A 12,636-nucleotide genomic window follows, 5' to 3' on the forward strand; every position below is an offset into this window, starting at 1 on the left:
TGGCACTTTAATAGATGCTGCAAAAACACATCTAATCTTAGAAAAATCTATGAAATGTTTCTTCTATTTATCTAACATGTTTGAAAAGACAAGAAAAAGGAAACAGTTCAGATGATAATGTGCCTCACTGTCTCTCCTATACATACAAAGTAGGGAGGGGAAGCAAGATCTCACCTTCCAGGCTTGTCTTACAGACCTGTCCCACTAGACACTTATTAGTGAGCATAATGTTTGACTAGGCCTTATGCACATTGCATTATAGCTGAGCTGAAAAACAGCAAGAGATGTTTTTCAGCTCAAAACAGCTGAAAAACAGGCAGGGGTCAAGGAGTAAATTGGGAGAGATTAAAAGAAATTTAGGGGGACTTATCGTTGGTGGGTGGCAATCGGTCATTTTAAATTAATTATTTTTGTTCTGCCAAGGTTGTGAGAAGCAAAGCAAGGTTGTGAGAGGCTGTTATTTTCTTTCCCCTATAGTCTCGTTCCTGAGCATTCTGGTGGGGAAAAAATGGCTATTGCCAAAATAATTATGGTGGTTCCCCACTAGAGACCTCCAATAGCCAATTGCTAGACTGTTTTGTAATGATACTAAATACATATGTATTTAAACGGTGCTACTGCATGCCAAAGGTAACCCTCTTCCCAAATATCTAAATAAATGTTGCCCTCTAGTAGCCCCCAAACTTCAGCACTTACAAATTTAGGTGCAAGCCTTTCATAACTGCCATATGCAGAGTAGCTTCTATGTGGGTAGGCATGAACAGAGTGATGAATATACCAGGCAAAATTCAGGCACATCAAATGGGCAATATTTCCTTACACACAATCATTTGTACATATATGCACCTTAGTCAATCATTTTGTCCTAGCATAAATTACTGTTTGCCCCGGAGGAGGCACTGGTGCACCAGAAGTGCAGGGACAGAAGCCACAGTTTTAGCTCTGCTAAATGTTTCCTAAATCTGTATGATATAGACCATTGCACTTGGATATGATCACCAAGGGTTATATCCAATGTGCAATAGACTTCTGCTTGTGCAATGGAGCTGACCCCCATGATTTGTGGGGCTAGTAGTGAGGAAAGAAGAAGTACCATTGTCTAAGTATAGGTCCATTTGTGTACACACACACACGACTCATTGGTTACTATTTACTACAATGCAGGCATTAGGAAGTAAAATACCCAATAAATAAGGTGCAAAACACATTACAGAAGTATAGAAACTGAATTTTGTAATTAATTGTGAGATTCTCTCCTTGCTCCCCTTTCTGGCTTTAGTCTCAAACACATTTAACTTAATCTAACTCTAACTAAAGTTAGGAAGGGGGGAAATCAGCCTTCATTATTTATTTGAAAGATCAGGAGACCATACCTCTAGTATTATTAAAACCGTAATAACAACAGTCAGTCAATTGTGCTTTAACTATTAACATACAGTAACAGCCACCCTTTGCCAGTTTTTGTTACTTCTACATAGCTTTACAGGAAGCTAATCTACATTTCCTAGTTAAGTGCCTCCCTTCACATGAAAGTGATTACACTTTGAGGCAAATGTATCAGCGGGGAAAAGAATGTAAAAGGAGAGAAGACATTTTGAAAAGGATTTATGTGATTGCCCCAAATCTACCTCAATAATAGGAAACAAAATCAATATATTTAAAGCTATTTTAACAATTATAGGGTGTGCAATCTATTCAAAGATTTTATAACTTAGGTCGTGACATATTGGCATATCTTATAAAGCAACCGTCTCCTACATCTGCCATTTACAAATGTGTGTCTTTTTTCAATATTGATTCCATAAACAAAGCCTCTTCTTCCTTTGTAGCTGAAAGGGAAAGCAAAATGATGCAGGCAAATAGGAATGGGAACAAACAGCGACATCCGGACCCAATGTTGCTTTTTATTTATTTTGACTGATTGATTTTCTTAATTAATCCAAAGTAGTTTGCATTACAACATCAAGGGGTGGGAAAACAAAAATATCACTAGGGTCTTTTGTCACACATAACATTTATGTGCAGTGTTAAATCTCTACGGCAGCTTTCATTTTATATGCAGGTCAAAAGCAAGCAATAATTCCTGGTGCTTGCAGCTGTGTTGATTCATCCATTGGGTTCCATTGCTCTAATCTTCCTTTCATAACTGTACTGAATGGTGATTTTTGTTGACTGCTTTCATTGTGTGTGGCTATGCCTTGCATAAGCAAAAACTGCTGCAGGTCCTTCTTGGCATACCTGCACTCCTGCTAATTCACTTATTTCCTGTCTCACAGCACTGCCTGCTGTTTCATCCCTAGGCTTCCTGTGGCCAGACTCCCAACTACTGTGCCAACTTCTCTGAAATTATGCAGGATCTTTGTGCTGCCAATATACATATACTATGTGGCAATCTCCCTTTCTTACCTGTCTTAGGCTAAAATATCAAGTCTTTGCTTGCAAGATCCTGTATTCAGAACAACTGCAATAAATAATAAAAAGTACTGTTTGGGAGCTTAAGGGAGTATTTTTCATGAAGAAAACAGTGGTATAATTTTTGGTTATTGCTGCACCAATATGCATGGTATTAAGTCAGCCAACCCCCCTAAGTGTGATTTCAGATGCATTTAGATTGGCAGTATCCCACTTAAGGCATTGTGTCTGAAGAGGGAACTGCATGGGAAGGGGGTGCAGGAGTGCCCTCCTAGTGTCTCTCTTATTGCCCACTCCATCCCTGACTATAGTGTGTTGAGCACAAAGGGCTGAAGTCTATTCAGTTGACTAGCAGGGGGAAGATGACAGGAGCTGAGCAGTGTCTGGTTTGGAACAAGTCATCTCTCAGGGATGAAGTGGGAAGTGAGTACAGTGGTACCTCAGTTCCTGAACGCCTCCGTTGTCGAATGTTTCGGTTCTCAAACGCTGAAAACTCAGAAGTAAATGCTTCTGAAATGTTTCTGAAATGTTTTTCGGAACTCGAACATGAGACGCGACTTCTGCTGAGTGCAAGAAGCTCTTGCAACTAATGGGAATCTGCGCCTCGGTTTTCGAAGATTTCAGAAGCCGAACAGTCTTCCAGAACAGATTACGTTCGACAACCAAGGTACCACTATATGGCCATTCAAGAGAGGGAGGGGTAGAGCTAGGCATTGAGAATGTTGGGGCACATGCCAGCAATTCAGAGAGGCTAAAGTACCGTTGGCTAAAATGCAAGTGTCAAAGACATCTGAAAAGAAGTGTTTATATGCTTAACCTCCAAGCCAAGATGGGTAAGCTAGAGTCTTAGATGGCAGCACAGACATAGTGGGCATAACAGAAACCTGGTGTAATGGCCCCATTTTTACTGCACTGATTCACCTCACCTAGGGAGAAAAGTAGTGGTAGTAAAAAAAGAAAAAGAAAAAAGGTAGCCATAGGGATGATAGGAGGGAGGAGAGAGTGAAGGAGAAGAGGAAACTCAAGCGCATGAGTTGTTGTTGGCATCTGTCTGACTTGGGAGAAAAAGGGTGTGTGTGCCAGCAGAGCAAATAGAGGTGGAAGAGAAGAGGATGGGAGCTGAGATAGTTGTAGGTGTGTGATATCAGCCAAATTTGGGAGGCAAAAGGGGCAATGAATGAGGACAAATCTGAGGAAGGCCTAGAAGTGTCCTATACTAATAGCATGACACCTGTGAAATTTTGTGGGCAGTTCCCTAGTAATTTCTAGAAACAAGCTGGTAGCTTCCAAGGTATCCAATCTAGTTAATGGATTGTTCCATATGCTAGCCTGCAAAATATGGGCAAGTAAAAGTAGCATTTAATCTTGATAAAGCTTTCCTTTAGAAACTTCAGATTTTTTTTGTAAAATAACTGTTGCTAGACTTTTCCACTGTGTCCTAAACGTGCCAAAATGTAATGATGTGGTAAGAAATGCCATATGTATGTGTTGCAGTGACCAGCATCACAGAGATATGAAATTCTTATAGCAGAACAGTCCTCTGCCTTGACAGCTCTGACTGTGTATTTTTAGTAGCTTAAGCTCCTCATTGCACAACAAGTTTGCTGGGAGATTGAGTGGTAGACCAGCTTCTGTCTAAGAGCAGCTGTATCCAAGGTTCTAGGAAGGACTAAATTATAGCTCTCCAAGACTTTGGGCAGTAAACAAAATAAACCAGACAACAGGAATATAAAGGGCAATAAGGTAATGAATAAATTATCTGGAAAGAGCCAAGTGCCAATGGTGCGGCAGCAAGTGAAGGAAATAACGAACTCAAGGTCTGGCTATGTAGTTTGGATGAAATATTGAACCACATGGAGAGAACAATCTAGGAGCAAAATAAATTCTCAGGAATGAAGAGCTGAGAACATGTCATTGCAAACAATAAAAAAAAAACCTGGAAACCAAACTTTAGGGATAGGGGTAGATACAAAGATTATAAATCTTGGTTTCAAATCTTTGTGGGCTAGTTCAGAGTAAGGAAAAATATGAAGAAAAATAAGAATCTTACAAAATATTTCACCCAAACATATAATTTAATGTATACTAAACAAAGATAGCAGTGAAGTAGACAAATTTATATCTGCTTCAGCCAAGTAAGCAATAACTAAATTTACACTTACTTGGAAATAAATCACACTGATATCAGTGAGGCTCACTTTGAGTAAACATGCTTAGGATAAATTTGTAGAACTGTAGGGTTCAATGGAATTAAAAGGTCAGTTAGTCCAAGTTGGTACAGAGACTTCACATTCAGGCATCAGTCCCTGTTATATTAATTATGGTTTATCACAAATAGTGATCCTGAGGAGCAAAACATATCATGCTAGGGGTATTTAGTAGGTCATGAAAGAGGTTTACTAAAGCAAATCCAAAAAGCCAAAAGGTAACAAGACATGGAACATTCCACAGGACAAGGTGAAAACCTGATTCTGATCAGTCATTGCTTTCAAAGTGTGTTCTTCTTGTTTAATTTTCTTGTTGCATTTGCCTCGGAAAATGAATCTATTTTATTATTTATTTATTTATTTATTTATTTATTTAATGTATTTACATCCCACCTGTCCCCCAAGTTGGGATTCAAGGCAGCTTACAACATTTTAAAAATGTTATTATAAAATCTAAAGTAATGAAAACAAATTAGTTAAAAACAATAAGTACAATAAAGAACATTGAGAACCAGCATCAAAATATCAACTGCCCTGACAGCAGCCCAATATCGTCTGCATCTAGTTTTCAAAGGCATCTCTGAATAGGAAGGTCTTAGATTGCCAAGGAAAGATAACAAGAAGGGAGCCAATCTAACCTCTCTTGGGGGGGGGATTCTGTAATATAGAGCAGCCACAATAAAGGCTCTCTTGTTTGCCAACACAAGAGCAGTAGCAGACTATGAACAGCGTGTGTTAAGCTAAGACCTGGTCCACAAAACCCAGAAGATTGTGTGATAAAAATATTCCTGGACCTCACTACTTCACTCATTTATTTATTTTTAGGCAGGTAGAATTGCAAGATTCAATGCCCAACTGAGTACAACAACAATCCCCTCCACATTAAACACACACACACACACACACACACACACACACATATCAGAGAGAAGAATGAGTATGAGATTTTGTGTAAGAAGGTTTTTCTTTGAGAGAGAGAGGTTCATAGGCAAAAAATATCAGTCATGAGATCCACGTGTGAAATATGGAATGGTATGGTAAAGCAATAGTTTTACTGCTTGATCTAGTAAGTTGTGGAGTTCAAGGCAAAGGAAATACCCAGAGCTGCAAACCAATCTCAGTATTAAAAGCCCCATAGCAATATTGTAGAAGATCCAACAATATCAGATTGAGTAGAAGAAGAAGAAGACAACACATTTTGAGGTGCTGTTTGCAAGATAAGAGAAGAGAAACCAGCCGCATCCTCTAGGCTTGTGCCAGTCCTGTGAGAGAACAAATGCCAGACCTTCTGACTGATTCAGCAAAGATCATCACGAATGGTGCTATAGAGAGGCAGGCTTGAGATGGTTTACTATTTACAGTAAAGCACTGTAGGTTAGTTTCTATATTTTCAGCTTGCATATGGGAAATCTATTGACTTGTCCTGCTATTTGCAATTAAGCCCTAGCTATTAGCACTAAGGAACAGATAACTCATTGCTACTTTTAGTTAAGGCCTGAATGCAAGATATGTTAGTGAATTCACTTAAGAAATTTCAGATCTAATTAGAAATTGATTTTTCTCTCTTTTTATTGTATTGTTTAAAGAGGGAAACAATACATTTGCATTAAAACTTTCAAACCCAAGCCATAAAAACAGGTATTGAGAAAAAAGTTGTAACAATTTAAGTGGGTACACATTATTGTGTATCTTGTCATCTCAAAGCATTAGGAATATTACTCTTTTTCTAACAAAAAAATACTGTCCATCTACCTACCTTCTCTGACCCTGTCCTAATGCCTTTTGTAGGGTTTCCAAACTCTCGCCAGCCAGCTGTCAAGTGGGTGCTTGGGAACTGCAGCGCAAAGGGCGCTGCCAGTCCTATGCTCAGCACTTGGGGAAGGATTCATCAGAGGGCTGGCAAAGCACATATTTCTCCTCCTTTCTCCCCCTCCTACATTTCACAGGCTTTCTTTGGCTGTGTACACATGTTCCCTAGATGGGGTAATTTATTTTTTTTAAACTTTGTACACAAAGTTAATTTTTATCCAAGGTACCATCACAAGGTCCAAGTCTCATTCAACATAATAGTACCTAAGTTCCTTTCCCAATCCCCTTAGCAGAGAGTAGGTCTTATTTCTAATTTTATCATCATTTTATACAAGACCTTTTGAATTACTACTACAGATTAATACTTCAAATCTGTCTTATTCCTCAATAGACATTACCAGTATACATAAAAAAAGGTAAAGGACCCCTGACAGTTAAGTCCAGTTGCAAACGACTCTGGGGTTGCTGCGCTCATCTCGCTTTACTGGCCGAGGGAGCCAGCGTTTATCCAGAGACAGCTTTCCCGGGTCATGTGGCCAGCATGGCTAAGCCGCTTCTGGCGAAACCAGAGTAGCGCACGGAAATGCCGTTTACCTTCCCGCTGGAGCGGTTCCTATTTATCTACTTGCACTTTGACATGCTTTCGAACTGCTAGGTAGGCATGAGCTGGGACCGAGCAATGGGAGCTCACCCCATCGCAGGGATTCGAACCACTGACCTTCCAATCGGCAAGCCCTAGGCTCAGTGGTTTAGACCACAGCGCCACCCGTGTCCCATACATATTTTATGACAAATCTGGAAATACTGATACAAAAGTACTCTCCAACTTCCCATAAATTCCATATGTATAATGTTTAAAACTATTGTTCTGTACTAGGTTTCCTATCCAGACATATATTCCTCTCAAGCCTCAATAATTCCTAAGGTATCATTACCCTTGATTTCTTTATTTTCTTATACTGCTGTTAAATAAAATAAACTGAGGAAATTTACAGATTTTAAAAACACTACCTTAAAGGACACTACCTTGCAGGACAACCTGAAGTGACAATAGGGGTGTGCATGAAGTGTGTGTGGAGGGGTTGTCCATGTGCACTGAAAAGTCCTACTGGCTTGTGCTGGCCAGGGAGGAAAAGGGAGGGCAGATGTTCTGAATTTTTCCCACATGGATCTTTGCTTTTTTTAGTATTTCCTTATTGGCTCCAATGGAGGGAAATTAGTTACATCACATTGAGACTGGCAAAGGAAGGCTGATTCTGGGGCTTCTTCCATGAACGAAGGGCCCTTGGACCCACCAGATCCTAGGCCATCTCCATACTATCCCTGTTCCATGCAGAGCTTTCAGTGGGTATAATTGGGGCCTTTGGGGCATATGTATCTTCACCTCAGATGACTCCATTAGTTGATATTACAAATATAAATACATATAATTCAGTACTGGGTATATCAGGACTATAGGCATAGACACACCTCCATTAATGGGTAAATAGTAATGGATGAGGATTTGATCCCCCCCAACTTTGAGGGAGATGAACCAACACTCCATTTTCTATCCATATAAATAGAAAAGTCTTGGTTTGAGATATTAGGGGTTAGAAGGCAGGACATAACTACTTGGTACCCAAAGTTTGCTGTACTTTGTACTGTGCTTTCACTTTGGTTTTAATGGTGTACTTCTCATGAGAAGAAGCAGATGATGAAATAACAGCAACAATCTCTAGCCTATGTCCTATATTAAATTGGGAATATTTATTCCAGTTTCAGAGTTTCCTTTCTGGCTATTTGAATTGCAGAATTTCCAGAGCATCTATATTTATATTGTGTGGCTACATAGTATTCCCCAGGCTGTTTATTGAAATGTTCCAAACTGCATTTCCATCACATATAATTATCCACTATAATTAGCCCCACTGTGGCATACTAGTCAATAATATAGGGGCTGGGAAGTGGCAGCTCTCGAACAAATCTGACCCTCTGAAGGGCAAGGCTTCAGCTGCCAACAGCAAATTTAGGTTTGCTTCCCTTGCCTTCTTACCTGACACAAACATTTTAGGCACTGGGGAGAGGAAGAGCAAAAGTTGAGGGCAAAATAGGGAAGAAATAACAGCTGTACATTCGGTGATGAAGCAGAGCAAACACCATCAGGAAACTCTCCAAGAAACATAGTAGTCAACAAGGAACATAGGAAGTTGCCTTTGTCCAGTTGCCTTTGTTCAGTATTGTCTACACTGGCTGACAGCAGCTCTTCAGGGTTTCAAATAACAGACATTCCCAGACTTGCCTAGAGGCGCTGAGGATTGAACCCAGGACCATCTACATGCAAAGTTGTTGCCTAATAATTTTTCTATGGACCTTTCCTTCTGCTAGAGTAAATATGATGTACTAAATCTTTTCAACTAAATTGCTAATGCCAAGCCAAAAGATCTCCTTCCAATTTTGCTATCCCTTTGTGGGTTGCAAATCAGAGAGGGTAGATTTTAGCAATAGGGAGGAGGTAAGCCTTTGCTGAATAGTCAGTGCCAGCACTTCTTTGGGTGGCCATCCTGAAGTCCCTTCGGGATGATGCTATGTAACATCATTTAGAGAAATGGTTTAGAAGCAAAATGGGGTTATTTCCCCACGTCCCACTTTGAGTAGAACCAGTTACAGATAGGTAGCCGTGTTGGTCTGCCATAGTCAAAACAAAAAAAAAAATTTTTTCCCTTCCAGTAGCACCTTAAAGACCAACGTTCACTTCCATCTCAGAGAGACTCTAACAATTACAGTTGGCGTGCTGGTTTAAAACACATACTGCTATGTTTTAATCCTAATGCCCATCCTTTTTCTAAGCCCATCCTGGCAAACCTAAAAGAATCCCTTTTTAATATTTTACTGGAGGCAGTCTTGAGTTCCCATATTAGGTGGAAAGGCAGGCAAAAACAAACTAGACAGGATCATCTGGGCACAGTACTTTGCAAACAGTTTCAAATGTGGCGTCTTTATAATGAATAGTTCCTTATAAAAATGTACATATGTATACACAGGTGTGATACTAGTCTTTATTTGACTGGTCTTCTGAGAAGTGTGAAGAAGCTGGAAAGGGGTTAACAGTTTGAACGGTAAACATAAAGGAAGCGCAACAAACCATGCCTTGTCAGCTTTGTTCTAATTTTCCTGGCACAAAGCAACAACTCAAAGGAAGCCAGCCTTTTCAGTGGTGGAGCAAAAAAATGCTTATTAGCTCACTAGGCAAGGCAAAAAGGAAAGAAAGAAAGAAAGAAAGAAAGAAAGAAAGAAAGAACTAGACTTCAAAAGAAAACAGAAGTGATTGAATAATATACCATGTCATTTTGTTTATTTATTAAATGTATATACTGCCAACAAATCATAGCTCTCTGGATAGTTTACTGGAGGCAGTCTTGAGTTCCCATATTAGGTGGAAAGGCAGGCAAAAACAAACTATTAAAACAAACCCATTAAAAGTACAACAAACTAAATTCAAGCCATAAAAACAGCAAAACCATTTATAAATAATGTAAACATAGGGGGGACCCAACACATCTAAAACCCAACAAAGGCATAGCATCTAGGAACAATTTTATATCAGAGGAAAAAAACAACCAGAAGCAGAATAACATGGTACAGCTATCTAAAAGCACCAGATAACTATACCCATTAAAAGGCCTTGCAGAACAAAATAAAGGTTTTAATTTGTCTATAAAAGACTATAGCGTGGGTGCCAGGCTATCCTCTTTGGGGAAAGCATTCCCATGAGCATGGCGCCACCACCAAAAAAGCCCTCTCCCTAGTAACAACCCAATTCACTAGATAGGGGGACCTGGTGAAGGCCTCCAATGAGGAGCTCAATGAATGAATGGGCAGGTATATATGGGAGAAGGTAAGTTATAACAAGTTGACAAATTGCAACTGGTCCTTATTCTGAAAAGCAACTTGTATGGTTGGACAACTATAATGGAGGCTGATTCTTCTATAATTCTTTTTTTAATGTAAATATCCAATCAGTATACACTTAGGATAACAACAAATGAATCAGAGCCATAGCTGCTATTTAGGAGAATTCTTACCTGACTGACCAGGTGGTGGGACTCCTGATGAACCTCTTGGCAGGCATAAAAACACCGTAAGTACTGCTGCTTTGTTTCCTGAGCAAGGCTCAATGGCAATTGGCTTTGGAGAACCCTGAAAATGGAGAAGAAATTGTATTACGTGATCTAGGTTATTTTATACTGCTACATATTGGATTCTTCACACAAAACATTTACAACTATCCACAATAAAATAGGAGCCTCAATGTTTCCCTGTGAATAATCCTCGTTGATTGTTGTTTTAAATGAACCTTTCATTTCATTGACTTAAATACAGGTTTTCATGAATAACTTGCATTATTCAATTAAAGTGGCAAAAGAAAGAAAGAAATGACCTAAAAGATAATGTTTTTCATTTCAGCAAATTTAGTAACATATGTTAATTACTGAAACATTCAGATCAGCAATATGTTTTAGCACTACAGTTTCTCATAGGATTAGTATCACTCAACAACTTATACAGAAAGCACAGTGGGAAGAATACTGTGTTACATTTTCAAAAATACTGTTTTACGTTTTCAAAAACAGCTGTGCTTGCAGTAGTTCCCCCACTCCCACCACACACAGAGAGAGAGAGAAGGAAAAAGGAAATATATTGCTAAAGATAAAAGGTGAAGATTTCTTCCCTCGCATTTTAAATTAAATCACATATACATGAAGAACATATTTCTGTTAAAATCAAAATGATAACAAATTGGACTGATCTAATGTGGTATATGGGACGCGGGTGGCGCTGTGGGTTAAACCACAGAACCTAGGACTTGCCGATCAGAAGGTCGGTGGTTCAAATCCCCACAACGGGGTGAGCTCCCATTGTTCAGTCCCTGCTCCTGCCCACCTAGCAGTTTGAAAGCACGTCAAAGTGCAAGTAGATAAATAGGTACCGCTCCGGCGGGAAGGTAAACGGCATTTCCGTGCGCTGCTCTGGTTCGCCAGAAGCGGCTTAGTCATGCTGGCCACATGACCCGGAAGCTGTATGCCAGCTCCCTTGGCCAATAAAGTGAGATGAGCACCGCAACCCCCGAGTTGGCTATGACAGGACCTAATGGTCAGGGGTCCCTTTACCTTTAATGTGGTATACAATATATATTATCCTCCAGTAGGTAACCAGAAACATGCTGCTGCATTGTCAAAGAACACAGAAAGGGAGGGTGTTCTGAACCCAGATGGCCTGTGTGAGTGGTTTGATGCAGGGATACCAAAGAAACACCAGAATGGCCAGTTCTAGTGCTTTCTTACAGGGAGATGTAAACTTGCAACACAGCCTCTGAAGGTCCACTGCCACTGCAGATATGGTTCAGACATTGCGGCAGTGAGAGGCCATGATGACTTGTCCGCAAAACACTAATATGTTAAGCATAACATACAAAAGACAGCATATGTCCATAGGGCCAGAATCTCTCATCAACCCACCTGACCTATGAGGGCATAGGTGGCAACTATCAATTCCAAGACTCCCTTTCTAGGCCAAGAGGCCACCATCCCAGGGCCCACAAGTAAACACAGCATCAAAGCAAGGCAGTTAGCATATATCAAAGCAAGGGCATTTATAAGCATCCATGAGCTCATCCTTGCAACAACTGCCAACTAGTCCCAAGGTTATCTTGACTACCAATATAGTGTTTGCAGGCCTTCTGGAACAGTCTCGCCTTTGGTTCAACACAGAGAGGGAAAGCAAAGCTTTGCAACAGGGGACAGGTAGCAACCTGTCTTTGAAGCAAAGCTAAAAGAGGCAATGCAGAACATAGGGAAGAATAAGATCTAATAATTAAGAACAAAGGAAGCTGTCTTATTCTCAGCCAGACCATTGGTCTATCTATAGCTGTGTCCACTCTAGAGGTGTAATATGTGCTTGGGTCACTGTTTGTGTGTGGGTTTGTGCTGCTTTATCCCTATTTCTCCCTCAGCAACCTGTACAACTGTCTACCCCATTCAGAAGCATTCCCCAAACTTCAAAAAAGGGTTTTTAAGGAGATTTGAAAGCAGATTGGGGCAGGAAAGTCACTGTTAGTCAGACCTCTTTAATTGTTTGTCTGGACTGGGGAAAAGTGGAAAGCAAGGAAAAGTAGAAGTGTTCTCTGCTCTTTACCACCTGGTAAGCATACAGAGACCAACCTGCACAT

The 12,636-nt window shown here is 40.1% G+C and overlaps 1 protein-coding gene across 3 annotated transcripts in view; it reads right to left on the bottom strand.

The window, feature by feature from the left end:
- ATRNL1 (attractin like 1) overlaps positions 1-12,636 on the bottom strand; it is a 498,126-nt gene that overhangs the window by 57,193 nt on the left and 428,297 nt on the right. For all 3 annotated transcript variants that reach the window (XM_053389095.1, XM_053389093.1, XM_053389094.1), the window contains one exon: positions 10,493-10,607. In XM_053389095.1, the coding sequence (XP_053245070.1) occupies positions 10,493-10,607 (115 nt within the window). The remainder of the gene's footprint in view (positions 1-10,492; positions 10,608-12,636) is intronic.

Source organism: Podarcis raffonei, chromosome 5 (assembly GCF_027172205.1).
Source record: "Podarcis raffonei isolate rPodRaf1 chromosome 5, rPodRaf1.pri, whole genome shotgun sequence".
In the NCBI taxonomy this organism is placed as follows: Eukaryota; Metazoa; Chordata; class Lepidosauria; order Squamata; family Lacertidae; genus Podarcis; species Podarcis raffonei.